At 29.2% G+C, this 21,994-nt stretch overlaps 1 protein-coding gene across 1 annotated transcript in view; it reads left to right on the forward strand.

The window, feature by feature from the left end:
* LOC107441899 (acetylcholine receptor subunit alpha-like 1) overlaps positions 1 to 21,994 on the forward strand; it is a 118,309-nt gene that overhangs the window by 41,564 nt on the left and 54,751 nt on the right. The window contains exon 2 of the mRNA XM_071184889.1: positions 3,671 to 3,715. Within this exon, the coding sequence (XP_071040990.1) occupies positions 3,671 to 3,715 (45 nt within the window). The remainder of the gene's footprint in view (positions 1 to 3,670; positions 3,716 to 21,994) is intronic.

Genomic DNA, 21,994 nt, shown 5'->3' on the forward strand with positions numbered 1-21,994 from the left:
ACGTACCAGGTTTTTCTCTTTTACGTCTTGCTATATAAGGGATTTCACCCATGGACGGGGACAGCGCATGCCCCGCGCGGTTCGAAAGGGTTAAGCAGACCTGCCAACTTTTAATCCCTTCCGTTATCATTTTTCCCAGTGGTATTAAAATGGAATTTTAAAACTTCAATTTTAAGCAAACAAATACGTTGTATTTGAAAAAAGTTTAGTTGAAAACATAACGCATATTAATATATGTGCTTAATTTTTGTAAGAATAGTGGTGATCAAAATTATTTAAAAATTAAATTTATAAAAGAAAAAAATAGTATATATTTACTACCACTTTAAATATGAAAATAAAATGTCCCGCAAAATCCGGGAGAGTTGGCAGGTATGGTTAAGAAACAGAGAGGGAACGAAATAGATTAGCTACCACTATTTAAACTTTTGTATGGATTGCAAAAATTTATAAAACGTATTTTTACATGACCTGCTTGCAATATGTTAAACTCTAAATTTGCATACTGCGAATGTATTTTAGTTTTTAAATTAAATTTGGTTTTACCACAATAATGCACTTAAATGTCACGTTTAAGAAGTAATTCTGAACAAAAATACAAGTACTTCATTAAAGTAGCAATGCTTGAGACAAAAATATGGACCTTAAAAAATCATCCCTAGTAACAGTTTTACCTTAGTCCCAGTTGGGCTATAAGAACATGGACCGAGGTACTAATATTGGGATGCCTAGATATTTTAATATTTGTCCTAGAATAACCTATATAGGACCAATATATGGCTTATATTGGCTAAATAATGAATAAAAAATATTGGGTGAATCAGACATTTCCATAATGGGTTGATATTGGTTGTGATGTGTCTGTAAAATATCGGATTATTCGGACAATTTTATACAGGGTCAATATTGGTTGTAAAGTGTCTGTAAAATATCGGGTGAATCTAACAATTCTATATAGGGTTGATAATGATTGTAAAGTGTCTGTAAAATATCGAGTGAATCGCACAATTCTATGTAGGGTCGATATTGATTTTAAAGTGTCTGTAAAATATCGGGTGAATCGGACAATTCTATACAGGGTCAATATTGGTTGTAAAGTGTCTGTAAAATATCGGGTGAATCTAACAATTCTATATAAGGTTGATAATGATTGTAAAGTGTCTGTAAAATATCGAGTGAATCGCACAATTCTATGTAGGGTCGATATTGATTTTAAAGTGTCTGTAAAATATCGGGTGAATCGGACAATTCTATACAGGGTCAATATTGGTTGTAAAGTGTCTGTAAAATATCGGGTGAATCTAACAATTATATATAGGGTCGATATTGGTTGTACAGTGTTTGTAAAATATCGGGTAAATCAGAAAATTCTATATAGTACAAATATCGGAAAAATAACGACCCTTTAAACTCTTATTGAGCCAAGATCCGTGAATATTGGTCCGATGAGTTCCCAAGTAATTTTGCTAAGGATGTTTTAAAAATACAAGTAAGCGTACGACTACAAACCAGTAAATATAAATGTTTTAAGTATATACAGGTATACAAAACTAAAAATGCATTGGTATTTCATGAGAATGGTTCATATTTTCGAAATAAATATAAAATTCCTATATCGAAATAAATTCTAAAAGGAAAAAAAAATTGACCCTTCTATTGTTCAATCTTTGGAAACAATCGATCATAAAACTAAAAGATAAAAACTAAACTAAAAATAACTGATGGTTATTTTAATGGTTAAGGGTTTATATGAAGTTCTTGCTCCAAAGGATTCTTATTCGCCTGAAATAGTAAAGAAAATGAAGCAATGATTCAAAAGAATTGATAATTGCTAAGAGGAGATCCAAAAATGAAAATCCAATAGCCAGGTCTGTTATTCGTCTGGGAAATGGAATACTTTGGTATTAAAACTATTTCATTTTTACGTTTTTCTTGAAGAAAAGACAATTATCCATGAAAAGCACTTTTTTACGTTGTTATATTTTCTCATGAAGCTTTTAATAATGAATATACGTTATAACGATTCAGATTCTGTAGTTGCACGAATCTCCCTAAAATAGGAATTCAACTAATGACTAAAACTGTAAAAAGTAGTGAATATTAAATCGCAAAAATTTATTAAAATAGATACACGATAAAATGGTATAGCACGATTGGAAAAATTTAGTATCTTCATCTTGTACTTATTATATACATATTGTGCACAGGGATTCCTAGATATAGGGTTGACACTGACGACTTAACTTTCAAAAAGTGGTGACAATTAAAAAACAAAATCTTACTAATATGTATTACAATGAGTAGTTTATGCTAGCATATTTTTAAATTTGCGATTTAAAATCAAATCAAATCCTAATGTTCTGATTTAATTGGGCACCTGGGCTGTGAAGCGACCCCTATCCCATTCATCTGGAATTTTAACACTGTTTTTGTTGAGCATTGAGGTAAGCAGGCAGTGGAGTTGCTTTTATGAATGTTTCAAGCACTTTGCTTGAATAACTAAAAAGGAAATATCAAATCAATTAATAAAAGTTTTAAGATATGAATAATATAACTTGTAAGTAATAGTGGTTGTTACAATTGATTAGAAAGATTTATAAAAGAATGAAATTAAATTGAGTTCCTACCACTTTTTACATTTTTAGTCGCCCGTGGCATCCGTGCGATATCAGATGTGCCGAACTTTTCAGGAGAATTGGCTCCGAATTTTTCTTCAAATACTATTTTACTATTTAAAATGGTTAAAAACGTATGCTTTAACACGTTGAATGTCATGGGGGTCACCAGTGACCGGCGAAGCCAAAATTATTAGAAACACATAATTCTAGTAAATTTTTAATATCTTCATATTATTATTGTAACTAAAATGGCTTGAAGAATTTAATGTAATATAGAAAACTTTCTTTTCTTTCTTTATTTAAACAAAACTGGGTGCCTAGGCCGCGCAGCGGTCCAATAATATAGAACACACAAAACTAGTTTTATTTATATACACAGAGATGCCAACTTGCTCCGGACAGCGAATAAATATTTTCAAGTGGTAGTTTATTAATTGTGATTCTTGATTTAATAAACTCAATTTAGTAGTTTTTTATCCACCACTATTTCTAAACAACTTGTAGGCTTATATAATTCACCAATTTTCAAAGTTGTCAAGCTAAACGCTCCAAAAAACTAGCAAAATATGTCAAATTTGCAATTTTAGTTAATCAATTAATACATGCATGGATATTTTATACTTTAAAATAATTTAAAGAAATCACATAAAGTATTTCCTTAATAAATTTGTCTTATAATAGTTTTAACTTTCACTACATGCAAATAAACTAATATGCACATCAATGCATAATACGTGAAAAAAAGTGTGGAAATTAAGTTGAAGTGAATAAAAAATAATACATTAACATAGCTACCATTAGAATAAATTTTTACGAAACGGATTTTACGTATTATTGAAATAATTTGTGCTCGCAATGGTCAATTCAACTGCTAGTTACCTGACCTCAAGAAAACCCTAGTCAGAAAATTAAGATGTTGGCAGGTATTTCATAATTATTTTTATATGACAAGTAATACGTTCACTACTTTTTCTAGCAAAACAATTGTTTTATTTTATTTTAAAAAAAAATTATTTTATTTTTCTACAGCATGTCTTATCTCTATTTTGCAGAACTTGAAGAACCAGATTATGACTACCAATGTCTGGGTCAACCAGGTAGGATTCTTTAGTCTATATGTGTTTACTTTTTCATTCATTTTACTTTTACTTGACAATTTTTTAATTGAGCTCTTCAAGAAGAGAAAAATCCTCGTATGTGACCTGTGTGCCAGATGATCCTTTATAAGCAAAATCGCTTATTAAAAATTAGTTAATTTTTTTTTTCATTGCGAGTCATGCTTCAATTGCGAGTCGAAATGTCAAGCCATCGCTGGGATTCGGACCTGGGCATCTCATTGGAAGATGAGCGATGTATCCCTTGTGTTACCATTGCCCGTATTGTTGTATCTTACACCACTTGCCTATACCAGAAAATCTGCTATGGGAATTCAATCAAATTTAAAGTAGAAGGGAGCGTTTTCTTGTTTTTCAGTAGCGCAATCTATGGCCAAAAATATGATTTCGACCACACACTCGACACTGACCGTTTTACAGGGAGGATCCATTCATTAATTCATCCCCAGATCATAAATTTGTTTTGAACCAGACAACATTCTATCTCCAATACAGTACACCCAGAGGTAATTATTCGTTATTGGAACTTGGGGAACTTAGTGACCCCACAGATTTAACGCTCTCCAGTCACCATTTAATACACGGAGATTCTTCGACTTGCTGGTTTCGAACTCATGATGCAAGCCCTAAGCAAGAAACTGATGAATCATAAACCATTCTAAACTTGAAACAAAAGTGGCTGAATTTTTGCAGTAGTGTTTTTATACTTAGTTTTTGATGTTGATGACATGATCAATCTAAGTTAACTCATTATCCTAGTTCTAGTAATGGTTGCAATTTGGGTACCTGGGCCACAAAGCGGCCCTTATCCCATCCACCATAAACTTTTGTTAAAATTTGAGGTAACCCATTGAGGTCAGCTGACCTTTTGGTTGCTGATATTAAAAGCTTGAGCACCTTATTCGAAGAACTAATGTAAATTGAAAATTAAAAGAAGCAACTTTCTTTGAAAAAATTTACAATTAGTGACTGAAAATGAAGGTAAAATGTCAAAGTGAGAGAACACCAGGATTGTTTTAATTTTTATTGAGAAAAAAAATCCGATACATTACTTTTGTTAACTCCAAGAAAAGTATTTTCTTAAAACAAAAATTCCGTAGATGTTGGTAGGGAATAATTTAGTTTTAAGCATTTATCCTGCTGCTCAGAAACTTAAAAGCTAATTCAGAATTAACATTTTTATTTATAAATTATGTTATATAAATAAATTGTGTATTAAAATTGTTGTTTATTTTACATTTTGGACTTCAATATTTCATAATAAAATGAATTTACTCTAACAAATATTTTTTTAAAGTAACAATAGTTCAATAAACAGATTTTTTCCAAGCGTATTCTTTGATGTTTTTCAAGCATCAAAGATTTAATGGAAACAAATAGCTTCCTAAGAAATGTCCTATAAATAACAAAAAAACTAGAAATCAAAAAACAATCATGAAAACAAATATATACAAACTAATTACTTCTGCCCAAACTATTATTTCCTACATTACTAAATAAACATTTTTTTTGGCAAATGGACAATGCAATGGAAAATTGACATTCGACCAAAAATACTTTCCGCCTTCTGATATCGCAAGACACATCAGAAAAGTTCTGTGACAAAAACCAGAAGCAGCAGTAAGCAAGATTTGTTCCCTATTTTGTTACTCGCTTTTCTATGTCGACCCAGATACGTCGAGTAATAATTCTCCGAGCTGGTCCAACATTACGCTTCAGTACTGTATCAAAATACTTTCGCGCAGTATTCGATATCGGAAAATGAGGCCATAAAGCGGGCTCTCTCGCTCTTGTTAATAAAGCCATCACAAATTGACTGCCTGACTTATTTTTTTCCTGCTTTTTTTTTTCTTTCCCTAGCTATTTACCTATCGTTCTTGAAAGAGAGTGCTAAGAGTTTAAATGCAAAAGAAAAACTGCGATAAAAAAGAGAACTCTTTTTCGTAATTCAATTTTGATTTTCGTTTGCTTTTTTTTTTTCGAGTTGCCAGATCTCGTTTTTTTTTTTTTTTTTTTAATTAAAACTTTTTCTTCACGAAGCTAATGCATTAAAAAGTGGAATTATGGAGATAAAGGTGATCCGGTGTTTCTTGAAATTTCGCTAACTTTTTTAATTTGAGACTGTTATGTATCTTGTGATTTTACATTTCCGACATTATGAGGAATTTTCTTAGGGTTTTTGTTTCATGTTTTAACTAATTTAAATATTTTATGAATATTCTTAGGTTCTAACTAAGGGATCAATATAAAAAATATACAATTAAAAAATATTAATAAATAATTAAAAAATGCAAATTTACAATCGTAAGTTTATTTTTCATGATGACAGCTATAGTATCTAAAATCCACTGAAATTTAACAATTTATGTTATTTTAAGAAATTTAATTTATTTTAAGTAATTTGATTTATTTTAAGTAATACGGATCTTATTTTTTTTAAAATATATATTACCGAAACCTACTTTGCAAGTCGTTAAATAGTTGTAACAGAGGTCACAAATTCACTCTTTTTTAAAATTAAATTGAAAACTGTTTAGATTTTCAAGAATCATCCTAAATTTTCCTTTACTGGCCAATAATGCAAATCTTTTTTTTTTAAGAAATCATAAATAAAATCTATATATATATATTTTTCTTACACGGCGACAAAAAATAAGCCTCATGGCAACAAATAGGCCTCCCCGAATGGCAACGCTAGAAAATCGACCAATGATTGCCGCTAAAAATGTCACATGCCAAATCTAGCTGAGATGGCTCAACATATAGCGCTTTCAAAACGGAAACTGAAATAACCAGAGAGAGCATAAGCTAGGCAGAAGTGAGTAGTCTTTGTCGATAGATCTCTATTTTAGTATTTTGTAGAAAGCACTTTTTTTCACGAATTTATATATTACGAATTTATTTGACGATTTTTGATTTATATCACGATTTAAAAATTTTGATTTATTTATATATTTGTTTTACTAGAATTTATTTGTTTATGCAGGTTTTTCCATTGCAATTCACTTATTTCAATTTTTAATAGACTTAATTATAGCCAAAATTTTAACCTTTTTAAAGAGATATCAGTTTTAGAAATTTTATCTTAAGATTTTATACTATAGCACATTTCTAATAGGTTTAACGAATTACGTGTTATTTATTTGAATTCAAATTTATTTTAATGACTTAGTATTTACTAAAAGGATGTAATTTTTTTTAAAAAAAAGTTATTATATGGATTTGAATGATTGTTTTGAATTCTTAGAATTTTGTGCATTGTGCATTTGCAATGTACCTAAGTTAGTAGCGAGCGAAGCGAGATTGGCTTGCGAAGCAAACCATATAAGATTGCTTAGCAATTTTCGGGGGCTGGCGAGCGTTAGACGTTCAGGGGACCCTGCTCATTAGTACAAATTATTGTTCTCAAGATTGAAAAAATAAAATAACAGTAAGTAACTTATATATGAGCTGTTACATTTAGATCTCATATATGTATGAAAAAAACTTTACTATTACCAGTTGTCTATGGAATTCAGCCAAAGATTAAGTTGAAAACTGAAAATGTGCAAATTTGTTAATAGGAATTTGGTTTTTATGTACATTCTCTGAGACAAAAGCATTACACCTCATATTTAATTTCTTTACTGTTACTTTTTTGAATCAGAAACTTAATATAGTTTTATATTTATGTTTTTTAAAAATAAAATTCAAAATTTATGTTTTTGATCCCCCTAAGAAAAACTTTAGTTCTATTCTGAGAGACCTAGATGTACTTCAGTTTGACTAAAGTCGACTAATTATTCCACTTATTTCAAGATGTGTCATTATTGTAATGTAAGAAAACTTTTGAATTTTTTACGAATTTATAATGCTGAAAGTGAAGCATTTGGCATCGTTGTGATATCAATCACAAAACTGAACTAAAATATTTTTGCTCTGATCAGAAGCAATTAAAATTCTTTCAATATTAGTTCGTTTTATTTCATTAATTAAACCGGTAATATAGTAGAGAAACCATTTCAAAATGTAGGAAAATTTTTAACCACGTATCTAAATTGTAAATTTCCTTTTGTAAAAGATTGCTTTAATACCTGTCCCAAACAAAACATTTTTGATTTTAAAAAACATAACAATTGCAAGAATAAGAAATTAAAATCAAATATGCTCTCTTAAACCACCACTCTCTCTTATTAAAATATTTCATCTGGAGTTAAATAAATAAATAAATAAAAGTTTAGTTAAATAAATGAAAGTCTAATGCAATTCAATGTTGTACTGTTAAAAAATACTCCATGCACAATGTAAAAGAAAATCTTTTAAATTTACAGAAAACTATATATATATATATACTAGTGTGACAGTATAAAACCATAAATTTCACACAAATAAATACTGTTATTTAAAAACAGGTGCCTGTTTTTTATGCAAATAAGTGCTTTTCTTTTAATTAACAAGCTCTGCTATTTTTACAAGCATATTTTGTTATTTTAACAGAAACTCTGTTATTTTAACAAAAAAACTTTATTAAAAAAAACTATGCTAGCATTGTGGTCAGTGCTAGCCGAGAACAGTATTCACATTGCCAATTAACGCCGGAATCCGAAACCGAGTCATTTCTTTGGAGGCGAGTGCACTGTCCCCTGATCCACGTTAGCTCTAACGTTTGGTCATGAAGAAAAATAGTAAAAAAATAGTAGATAAAATGGAGACTTGTATAAACTGCTTTCATATTAAGTCTTAATAATGATTGAAATCATATTTAAGTGTATATATATATATATATATATTATAAATATATGTGTGTATATATATATATATATATATATATATATATATATATATATATATATATATATATATATATATATATATGCATATATATATAAAATTGGTATTCATATAAATAGAGCCTTACATACACTTTTTGTATTATTACATTGTAAAAAATAATTGTAAATTCTGCAGAAAGAAACTGTTTAAAGTCAAATACAGATTTCTTCTGTTTTTAATCGTTACCCCCTCTACGCTGCGAAAAATACCCGTTTTTTACAGACTTTCTCTGAATCACTAAATAAAAAAAAAATTGTCTGTTTAAATCTTGTTTAAAGAAAAAAACAGTTTCTCCTGTTTTTCACCTTAATCATAAGCGGATTACAACTGTCAGCTCAAATTCCAATTTTTGCCATGCAGTTTTGCTTATCTTAAGATAACCATCTTTTCTCACATCATTTTACATTTATTTTCTATATTTTCTCACACGTTTTAGAAATTGTTTTGTAGTTTTGAATATTGTGTTAATAAAATTGCAATTCAACTTCATTGTGGAAATGATACTCTGCCTGATTATTATCTATCTTTGGATATAAGCTTTGGGTAAACTGAATTGTCAGACATTGTTTATAAAGGTGGGCCAATGTAGTTTTAACCCTTTCGCGCCGACTGTCACAAATACGTGACAGCAAAAAACCGTATCAATCAGGGTAAGAAGATAAAACTGGTAATCAAAGTATTTCTTTAGCAGTTTATTTGTGGGCGGAGTTATAATTTTTTGATTTATTTAATTCACCATTACTTTGTTCAAAATAAAACTATTTAGTTATACTTTGAATTATCATTGATTGTATATATGATAAAACTAACAATAATTAAAATAAAAGCAAAGTAAGTCTGTAAAATTAGTAACGACTACATTTAAGTTACCGTTTTTTATTTAATTGCAACTTGATTCTGATTTTGTACGAATGCTTTTCTGAATCACCCGTCCCCAAGGGGTTAAATGTGTTTACACTTAAATATGATTTCAATCATTATTAAGACTTAATATAAAAGCAGTTTATACAAGTCTCCATTTTATCTACTATTTTTTTACTATTTTTCTTCATGACCAAACGTTAGAGCTAACGTGGATCAGGGGACAGAGCACTCGCCTCCAATGAAATGACTCGGTTTCGGATTCCGGCGTTAATTGGCAATGTAAATACTGCTCTCGGCTAGCACTGACCACAATGCTAGCATAGTTTTTTTTAATAAAGTTTTTTTGTTAAAATAACAGAGTTTCTGTTAAAATAACAAAATATGTTTGTAAAAATAGCAGAGTTTGTTAATTAAAAGAAAAGCACTTATTTGCATAAAAAACAGGCACCTGTTTTTAAATAACAGTATTTATTTGTGTGAAATTTATGGTTTTATACTGTCACACTAGTATATATATATATATAGTTTTCTGTAAATTTAAAAGATTTTCTTTTACATTGTGCATGGAGTATTTTTTAACAGTACAACATTGAATTGCATTAGACTTTCATTTATTTAACTAAACTTTTATTTATTTATTTATTTAACTCCAGATGAAATATTTTAATAAGAGAGAGTGGTGGTTTAAGAGAGCATATTTGATTTTAATTTCTTATTCTTGCAATTGTTATGTTTTTTAAAATCAAAAATGTTTTGTTTGGGACAGGTATTAAAGCAATCTTTTACAAAAGGAAATTTACAATTTAGATACGTGGTTAAAAATTTTCCTACATTTTGAAATGGTTTCTCTACTATATTACCGGTTTAATTAATGAAATAAAATGAACTAATATTGAAAGAATTTTAAATTTATTTCCATTGTTTCTGATCAGAGCAAAAATATTTTAGTTCAGTTTTGTGATTGATATCACAACGATGCCAAATGCTTCACTTTCAGCATTATAAATTCGTAAAAAATTCAAAAGTTTTCTTGCATTTTCCAATGCATAATGACACATCTTGAAATAACTGGAATAATTAGTCGACTTTAGTCAACTAAGTACATCTAGGACTCTCAGAATAGAACTAAAGTTTTTTTTAGGGGGATCAAAAACATAAATTTTGAATTTTATTTTTAAAAACATAAATATAAAACTATATTAAGTTTCTGATTCAAAAAAGTAACAGTAAAAAAATTAAATATGAGGTGTAATGCTTTTGTCTCAGAGAATGTACATAAAAACCAAATTCCTATTAACAAATTTGCACATTTTCAGTTTTCAACTTAATCTTTGGCTGAATTCCATAGACAACTGGTAATAAAGTTTTTTTTAATCCATATATGAGATCTAAATGTTACAGCTCAAATATAAGTTACTTACTGTTATTTTATTTTTTCAATCTTGAGAACAATAATTTGTACTAGTGGGCAGGATCCCATATATATATATATATATATATATATATATATATATATATATATATATATATATATATATATATATATATATATATATATATATATATATATATATATATATATATATATATATATATATATATACAGTTAACGTATTGATACCTAACAACTTCCACTAATTCCGAAAATGGATTTTTCAAGTGGTAGTAAAATTGTACTCAAAAATGTATTTATATTTTGACCATGTTGAAATTCGCTATTGTGAAAACTATTATGCTTTTATATATTTCTAGTAATTATTTAGTGCAGTAATGGACAAACTCATTTATAATTATTATTATAACTCGAAAAGTTTAATAGAGTAACATGAGTTTCGATACCACTTTGAATATGAAAATAAAATCTTCGAGAAAACCAGAAGAGTTGTTAGCTATGCGATTTTATAACTCATTTCATTCGCGATACGAAGTTCTTATGACTCGGATTGTATAAGCAAAACCGACTTGAATAACATGCGAAGAAAGAAAACCAATTAAAATAAGGATTTTAAAACTGTAAAATTGTGAATCCATTTCACGAATTGTACGATACAATTCCACGAAAGTTTTAATTCTTAAACGAAATATAAATGTTTCGAAAATTGTCGTTTCTAATTAAGAGCGTTTCGGATTAAACGTCCGCAATTATAAATGACCATTATTGTTAACTCGTTTTGCAGTATGAAATTAAGGCAAAGCAATTTACAAACGCAAGTTTATTGTTAACAATAAATTGAAGGAGAAGATTGTTGAAGGAAGTGTGTTCCAAAATTAAATCTAGGGAGATGATTATCTTTAAAGTCCTTAATATCTTCATATTTTGATTCATTTTAATAACATGATTGTTATTTAAACTATATCAACGAAGGTGTTGGGCGGTAAAGATAGAGTTTGCTAACAGCTAATTAATCAATTAGTTTCATAACTCAATTAATTTCTCAAATCACTAATTTTTAATTGTTGTTATGTGTCTCCTTCATCCACTTATCTCTTCACATAACACATCCACTTAACACTAAGGAACAATTTTTTTTGTTGCATGAGATTATTTAAACGGATCTTAGATTTTTTCGATCGCTGATTTAAAATAGGCAAGTGGTTTCTCTGTTTAAAATATAAACTGAACTATAATTATTATTTCAAGAAATATCTGTAAGTTCTTCGAACAAATAAATAATTTCAGATTTCAATTCCCCACAACAGAATCCGGTTCTCCTTCAAACACTTATCTCTCCACTTAACACTAAGGAACATTTTTTTTTTTTTTTGTTGCATGAGATTATTTGAACGGATCTAAGTTATTTTCGCATCGCTGATTTCAAACATGCTGGCGGTTTTTCTCTCTAAAATATAAATTGAACTATAATTATTATTTCAAAAAATATCTGTAAGTTTTCAGAACAAAACTAATTTGATTTACCCATTACAAAATTCCGTACTCCTTCAACCACTTATCTCTCCACTTAACACCAAGGAACAATTTTTTTTTTTGTTGCATGAGATTATTTGAGCGGATCTTAGATATTTTCGCATCACTGATTTCAAATAACCTAGTGGTTTCTCTCTTTTATTATTTAAAAAAATATCTTTAGTTTTTGGAGCTAAACTAACTTCAGATTTGAATTCCACACAATCGAATTCGGGAAGACCAAGTATTTTTTCCCCAGTATGAGTGCTTCTAATAATACAATTAATAATAGCATTAGAAAAAAAAATTGCATTTCGTTCGGAAAGCTGCAGATTTCTTCAAAATAATATTTTTTATTTTTTTGTCTGAGAATACAAGTTTAGAAAGTATGAATGGGTTTGTATACATACAAATACACTTGTCTGCTACTTTGAAAGTAACACTTAAAACAAGAAAGCATTTTATGACCTTTAACATACCGCTTGATAAACTGCAATGTATTATCGCCTTCTTACTACCACTCTTTACGTAGCAGAGAAGTAGAGGACACTTAGCATTTACTTAGTAACTTTTGAAAAATTCTGATTAGGAATATATTATTGAATTGCAGATATAAAATCAGAAACGCCAAAATATCTAAAATTCGTGATTAAAAAAAAAATTGTTCCCTTGTATAACTAATTAAATGACTTCACTCTTCTCAAGTTATAATATAATTCTCTATGTATTTTTTGAGAGCTATCAAAAGTTTAAAGTGTTGCTCCCGTTATTCCCGTTATTATATTAGCATATCCGTTTTAAATTTTCTGGTAAACTATCACCTCTTAGTTGTTGAAATGAATTTTTTTTAACTTAACTAAATGTTACATCTACCATTTTCAGAATCGAATGTAAATTAGGAGACAGCCCCTAATGTTAAACTTGAATTAAGTCTCATAAAGGAGATTTTCCCCTAAGGCTTCTCCTACCATTTCTCCCAAGCTCCTAACTTTCTTATCCACGTAGGATGAAAAATCGTCTTACGATTCGTTGGCCAGCATCTAAACACAAAAAAAGAAATTATGTAGAAAAAGAAATTCTAAGTGAAAAAGAAACTGGACACAAAAAAGAAGATAGTAAACGATCATAAAAAAAATGGATATATAAAAAAAGAAGGAAAAAAAAATTTTTTTTCTGTCTTTATTCCAACTTTATCATTTTCTTTTTCTAAAGTTCTATGCCGAAGACAATTTTAAAAAAATCTTAAAGGGAATTTCCGTTCGCTACTATATATTTCACTGATTTTTATAGAAACCTTTACTGAATTGATGATTTGGAGTTTGAAGATTTAAAAACCCTTAACCTCTTCTGATATATTTTAGAATTCAAGATTATCCCTCTCTTGCTTCTTAAGATTACAGTTAGTCTATTTAGCTAATCTGAGAGCTTCGGTAAGAAATATTGTTCTCAAATATAAAGGGTTATAAAATTTATGGCTGAGTTTTAGTGTGATTTAAAGTATTACATTTTTTTAAAAATTTTTCAGTGAAAGTCTATCTATGTACAGCGTGTAAAATGAAAAAGCGAACGCTATACATAACTTTTGATTTAATGCTTGGATTTTCAGATAATAGGATTCAATCTTAATGATTCCAGAGCTTAATTTTAAATATGTTAATTGTCACTGCAGGCAATGATTTAAGTAATGAAATTAGCCACAAAAACGTACTTATTCTGAATGAATAAGATAATGTTCTAATAGGCAAGAAAGTTGTCCAAAGTTTGGTCAGTTTAATGTTAATTTTACATTCTGAGTATATATCTCGAAAAGTTTTCAAGCAGCCCCCCAGAAAAACTATTTCATATAATTATAAAATTTACTTATCCAAAGATAATTCGATGTATTTTTTTTTTTTGATAAATATTTATTATTTTGTTTAATAGTGGTCGAAAAAGGTACACAAATACTATTTTATTTTAAAGTCATTAATATAAAATGAGAAATTGCAAAATTTAAATAAAATATCTGGAATAGTTTTTGTGTAACAATATTTTTAATAAAAACGTACTTTTGAATTTTTGTTTTTTGAGAACTTTTCGGCTGATTCACCTCTGAATTTTTGATTTGTCAATTAAATTTACGTAGAAGAAATTGGAGTAAAAATTAGTGTGTTTTACCGTTATCATATGAAAAACAGACATTCAGTAGTTTTATATCTAATTTGAAACAATAACAAGATGTAAATAATGATAAATAAATGATTTTTTTTTTTCTAACCATATGGAAAAAATAATTTATTTGTCTAGTAACATTTTGAAATAATAACTATAGCCGCGAAAAAAATATGATTTAAAATTTTGGTAAAACCGAAAAATGATGCTGCCAATTTTTTCTTTGAACAATTTCCTAACACTTCAAAGAAACTATTTCTTAACAGGCTATTTTATTTTATAATCGTCCTTGAAATGCCGACCCGAATTTGAGTTTACGACTACCGAAGTTAAACTCCGTAGTCCTGTAATTTTGAACCCATTCCAGAAGACAAGGGAAATCCTGGATCAGTACTCCCAGGGGAATTGATTTAATCTGGGAACTTGGAGGACTTTGTGAACCCGACAGATTTACCATTTAATACACGGGGATTCTTCACCTAGATTCGAACTCCCGTTCTCACGGACGCCATTCTAACGCCCTGCTAATCAAGCTACCCTGGCCCCTAACACGCCTATTAAAAAGAGCGATTTCTTAATATTATTGAACTGTTTCTTAACATTTTTGAACTTTAGCCGTAGTGGCTCAGGGGATAGAGCGCTCGCCGATGTCCCTGGTTCGAATCTCACGATGGCCCGTCTTAGCGAATTCCGCACTTAGCTCGCACGGACCACAGTATTGACATAAAATATGCTCTTCCGACTTGCACCGACCACAGTGCTGACGTGAAATATCCTCAGTGGTAGACGGATCATGAGTTAGAGTCCCCTTGCCGTCAGGCTAACCGTGGGAGGTTCTCGTGGTCTACCTCTCCATGCAACACAAATGCGGGTTAATTCCATTGAAAAAGTTCTCCATGAAGGCAAATTTCGCCTATAACTCGATCCAGGAGTTCCCTTGTCTTCTGGATTGGGTTCAAAATTACAAGGTACAAAACTACATTAGTAGTCATAAACCCATAAAATTGGATTGGCTGTTCAACGAAGCTAATGAAATAAAATATCCTCAATGGTGGACGGTTCATGTGTTAGAGTACCCTTGCCGTCAGTCTAACTGTGTGAGGTTTTCGTAGTTTTCCTCTTCGTGTAAAATTTGTAGGTTTGTTCCATCAAAATGTCCTCCATGAAGGCAAATTTCTCCGAATACTTGATCCAGGAGTTCCCTTGTCTTCTAGAGAGGGTTGAAAATTATAAGGCTACGAAGTTGAACATTGGCAAGGAGAAGAAGTTGAACATAAACTGTTCAAAGACAGCTATAAAATAAAAAAGAGATTATTGAACTATTTCTCGACATACAAAAAAAACTATTTATCAACATATACAAAGAACTATTTATCAACATATAAAAAGAACTATTTATCAACATATAAAAAGAACTATTTATCAACATATAAAAAGAACTATTTATCAACATATAAAAAGAACTATTTATCAACATATAAAAAGAACTATTTCTCGACACATAAAAAGAAATATTTATCAACATTTAAGAAAAACTATTTATCGACATTTATAAATATCTTTTCCTTAACAACCTGTCTATTAAAAAGAACTATTTCTTAACATTATCGAACTATTTCTTTACATTTAAAAAGTGCAATTTCTTTGAATTATTGAACTATTTCTTAACATATGAAAAGAACCATTTCTAAACATATAAAAAGAACTATTTCTTAACATTTAAAAATGTTTTTTTTAGCATGTCCATTAAAAAAAATATTTAGGAACATGTTTAGCTTTTTTTAATTTATTCCGAATTTTTGCGAAAATCCTATTTGTGCGTGTATTGAATCTTTATGCTTACCAAAACAGATTGAAATTGGGAATATCAAACCAGCATTTTTTTAATCTCTGTACTAGATTTCACTTTTTATTTAAAAAATTTAACTATCTCAAAGTCTTTAAATATATCCTTTTTTAACTGCTAACTCTAATAGCTACAGTAGATTACGTAAACAATAAAAATATTTAAGGTATATTTTTTTATTGAAATTATATATTTTAATGAACATTTTCCATCCCCAGATCAGAATAAAGATAATATGACAAAAACTTTAATCCTATTTTATATTATATATATACAGTGAAACCTCCTGTTATGGACACTCCTGCAAAACGGACGCCTCTCAATACGGACACATTTTTAATTCCCCGGAAACCTTCAATGAATAAACCATTACGTACATTCTCCGCAAAGCGGACACTCCTGTAACCGGACGCGGACAGTCATTATGGTCCTGAAACGTTGTTTTTTATCTCTACAAACCGGACACTACTTTTTCTAAATAAATTGCAAGCTAAAAAAATTCAACTTTTCACCATTTTTAAAGCATGTAAATAAAGCTTTTTGCCTTATCCTTAACTAAATATATTGTTAAGCTATTTCACCACCGATAAATCAATTCTCCTGTCACCTTGCCTTATCTTTGTAAAGAAAGGAGAGAAAATGGTACTGCACTCCTGAAATAATTCTGACATCAGCATCTTTTGATCTTTTCATCTGGACCACACAGGTTATGAGACCCCTCAAGTTAAAATGACTTCTCTCAATGCTTCTTCCCCATTGAAAATTTCTTTAATTTTCTTATCAATTTGAAGACTGGATTTAACACAACTGGGGTAAAAAAGGAGAACAGAAGTATAATCTTTGAGGTGTTTATATCAAGGAAACATTTATTCAGACACTTGATAGCTGATCAATTGCGAATAATCATCTCCATAGGTCCTCATGACTTACAGGTATGTATTACTTTTTTTTCTGGGAATCATGGGAGGTTTATTTTCCAAGAAGGTATTAACCATGTTCCCTATCAAATGATAAGTAGGTGTAAGGGGATGTGAACCTAATGATTGAAACGGACTGAGGACAGTACGCTCCTATTTGGTATTATATGTCTAACTTGAGTATCTCTGCTAATAGGAAAATTATATTTATTTATTTATCTGTAGCTACATCCAGAATTATGTATTTATATCAAACTTCTTTATATATTCATTTTTATCTTTCTTATTGTTTAAATAAATATTCATGTAGATATTTACAGTATCCTTGTAGATATTATTTAACTATTCTACAGAAGCATATCTTTGAGAATATTCTAAAAACAATTTACGGTGTTAAATTTCGTTATTAGGGTACCCTTCCCGTAAACGGACAACTCTCATAAACGGACAAATTTTTTGGTCCCATGAATGTCCGCTTAACGGAGGTTTCACTGTATATATTTGATTAAATCATTTCATACTAGTCTAAATCATGTGGAAGATTGTTTCATTAACGAAGAAAAAAAATTAAGGAAATAAAACGGCTCAGTTTTCAAGCTTTTCAAACACATAAAAAGTATTAAAAAATTCTTAAAAAGTAGAAAGATTATTTTTACGGAAATGCCTTGAACAAAAGCTTTTCTCGCCACTTTATTAGCGAATGAAATTTAAAAAAAACTTTTTTCATTCATTCATTTTTTTATTTATTTAAAAGATTAGTTTTTTTTACGAAATTTTATCACAACCCTTACTGTAATGAATCTTTCTCGATTAAAATTCAATCTCTTTTTTTTTAATGATTTTTTTTCCCTCTTAGCAACGAGCTTGATATTCTTCGAGTACGCTGAAAAAAAGTTACTTTTACTTTTAAGCTTATAATTGTTCATTAATCTTTAATATTCCATATGCTGTTTAAAATTAAAAAATGTTTTTGATTTATGAAACAAATCATAGCGGCAAGTAATTTTACTCCAATGCAAAAAGTATATTAAAGCTCCAAATGTTGAAGTGGTGCAACGTAAAGATAAAATTTAAAAAAAAAAATCTTTTTCTGTTATAACAATTATTAAGTAAATCTAAGAACCACATAGGAACCAATTAGCAACTACAAGAATCAACCTTTTTGAAAATAAAATTATTATAGAAAATCCGAATGCGTTGGCAGGGTTTTACATACTGGCCGACATATCCGAATTTCCCCGTGATTCTTAAAAGGTGGAAACAACGATAATGTTATCTTCAACTAATTTGAATACTTTTGAAAATAAAATTGTTATAAAAATTCCGAATGCGTTAGCAGGGTTTTATATACTGGCCGACATATCCGAATTTCCCATTGATTCTTAAAAGGTGGAAACAACGATAATGTTATCCTCAACTAATTTAAATACTTTTAAAAATAAAGTTATTATAGAAAATTCGAATACGTTGGCAGGGTTTTACATACTGGCCGACATATCCGAATTTCCCAGTGATTCTTAAAAGGTGGAAACAACGATAATGTTATCTTCAACTAATTTGAATACTTTTGAAAATAAAATTATAGAAAATCCAAATGCGTTAGCAGGGTTTTACATACTGGCCGACATATCCGAATTTCCCCGTGATTCTTAAAAGGTGGAAACAACGATAATGTTATCTTCAACTAATTTGAATACTTTTGAAAATAAAATTATTATAGAAATTCCGAATGCGTTAGCATGGTTTTACATACTGGACGACATATCCGAATTTCCCAGTGATTCTGAAAAGGTGGAAACAACGATAATGGTATCTTCAAATAATTTGAATACTTTTGAAAATAAAATTATTATAGAAAATCCGAATGCGTTGGCAGAGTTTTACATTCTGGCCGACATATCCGAATTTCCCAGTGATTCTTAAAAGATGGAAACAACGATAATGTTATCTTCAACTAATTTGAATACTTTTAAAAATAAAATTATACTTTTAATACTTTTAAACTTTTGCTGATTAATATAAGTATATTTCAATCAATTACTATAAAATATTAAAAAGTATTTTATGGCTTAGTTGAAATATTATGGAATAAATTATAGCAAAAAATTAAAAAAATATATATATTTTTAGACTCTGCATACTAACATAAATATAATTAAAAAAAATTTAATATTTAAAAAAAAGAAAGAAAAAATAGAATTGGAAATTACTTGAGTTTTAGTTATGAAATCGGATTACAAAAATTTTCAATCTGAGTTGCAGTTTTTTTTCTGTCTTTTCGTAGTAATTTTTTTTTAAAAAAAGCTACATTTTTTGAGTGGTGTGAAAAAAAATATTTTTGACACCCGTAAATAAAAAAAAGAACTTAATGCTCATTCTTTCGAAAGACGTAAGAGGTGAAAAAAGTTAATTACGTTCTGTGATTTTCGTTTCATCTGTGACATAACAGAACTGTTATGTCTCAGAACATGACATAAACAGAATTATTTTCATCATTTCAGCCCACTTTATAAAAATAATTTTTTTGTTTTAAATTAATATATTCTTTTTGGTTTGTTAAAGTCAGAAAGTTATCAATATTTTAATTGACAATAACATGAAGATAACTTTTGTCATAACATTTAGAAAATTAGTTTTATTTTGATCTGTGGTGGAACTCCGGTAGAAATTTGAGCACTCTGGGTAGTCAGAAAGAAGCTATAATTAAGAGTGACGATACATTCTTTTTGGGAGTAAATTCTGCTAGACGTATCTTTCAGAAACAGATCGATGAATTGATTGATGTAATTTAAGACAGAGCACAAATTGAAATTTAAGTGCCCTAGATTGTTGTAAAGTTTACGATAATTCCTATGGGGATTATGTCACTAAGAATTCTGCTACTGGAGGTGAGTAAGGATTTAAAATTGAATTAAAATCAAGAACAGCGTTCCAATTAAATTTTGACGGCATTTCCTCGGAATTTCGAATAACAATGCAGTTTTTTTGGATAAAATATGGCCATAAATTCCCCTAGTAACGATCGGACAGGTCTATAATTCGATTAAAACTTGTATATTTTTTGGGGGTCAAAGCTCTTATGGAAATTTGAATACCTTAGCTACTTAGAAAGAGATCGACACTTTGATTGCGAAAGTTAGTTTAAGTAGGTGATGAAAATCCTTTTTGGTATAAAACAAAATTTGTCCATTTACTGTGTCTATATTCTTAAACATGCATTTCAGGCTATGTCCATTCGCGCAATTTTATCTGTGTCCATTTTCTTAAACACTCATTTTGAGCTATGTCCGGAATTAAAAGCCCATCGACGGTGTGTTAATTATCCGATTAAAATGTGAAATTGATCGAAAGAATATCTTATTTTAACCTTTTATTTCAAAGAAGTAAACTATTTATGACTACCTATATTAGTTTTAGCACTATTTGTGACTACAACATCAGTATTACTTGTTAGTAGTTAGAAAGTATATTTCCTTGAATTTATGTATAGTGCTTCAAAAAACCCTGAATATCTTTTCCGGACCACCCTGAATATTTTTTGATTTTCACGTCCTAGAACTCTAGAGAGGACTTCCTAGGACTCACGAAATCAGTCCCAAAAAACGTACTTTTTCTGAATAAACATTCCTCTGTTTCTCGGGATTAGGATTTTTGATCCCTATTATATAGGGGGTAGCTGCAGCTTGGAAAATATGGTCCCTATAAATAGGTTAGGAGAGCGATCCAAAGTTGGAACCCCTTAATGCTAGTTTTACTTTTTGAATATTTCGCCAGATCTTGAGAATTTTTTAAGCAAATTTAAAAAATTTTTGCACACAATTATAAAATTCGTTAATCCAAAGATAATTCCATGTAAAAAATAAATTTTAGTAAATATTTATCATTTTTCATTAATTTATTAAATAACGGTCGAAAAAATTTTGAATTGTAAGATAGATAATTTTTACGTCATTTTAATGTATGCGGTTGAATAATTCATGAAAGTTCGAATTTCAAATATAAAACTTCTTTATAATTCAATTTCATAGGAACTATTAAACCTATTTCACTAAAATTCTGTATTTTGCCATTTAGAATTGCAAACTTTAATATAACGTAAAAAGTTACTATTATTTAATGCAGTAATAAAATATAATAAATATTTACTAAAACTTATTTTTTGTACAAAATTGTCTTTGGATAAACGATTTTATAATTATGTGATTTGGATTTTATAATCGTCTGCAAAAGTAATTAATTTATCGCTTTAACAGTTCTCGAGATATTGTGAAACACGAAAGAAGTAAAGTTTACATTAACGGGTACAAACTTTGCATCGCCCTCCTGACCAAACTATGGGGACCATATTTCCCAGATTGCATTTAGGGGGTCAGAAATCCAAATCCGTTGGAAAAAAGGTATGTTTATTTAGAGAAATTCCATTTTTGTGCATGATTTCCTAACTTAAAATATCGTCTGTCCCATTATTAGCATATTTGATATTCGAACCATTAAGATTCAGTCGTAGATTTTAGTCATAGATCCGATCATTAGATCAAAATTTATTCAGGGTGGACAGCTTTTTTTTAATTTTTTGGCTCACTGTGCATAATTAGAAATCGTATGCACCTTGAAAATATTAATCAAGCTGGCATCAATTTTGTAATCAAGAACTGAAAAGTTTTTCATATTAGTTTCCACTCTCGAAATAAATTTCATCTATGCCCCCTTCTGATCAATATTTTTTTACTTAGAGACAGTAAAATATCCTGGTAGCTTACAAGCAT

Source organism: Parasteatoda tepidariorum, chromosome 5 (genome assembly GCF_982258835.1).
Source record: "Parasteatoda tepidariorum strain Cologne lab strain chromosome 5, Ptep-v5.0, whole genome shotgun sequence".
NCBI classification, from domain to species: domain Eukaryota; kingdom Metazoa; phylum Arthropoda; class Arachnida; order Araneae; family Theridiidae; genus Parasteatoda; species Parasteatoda tepidariorum.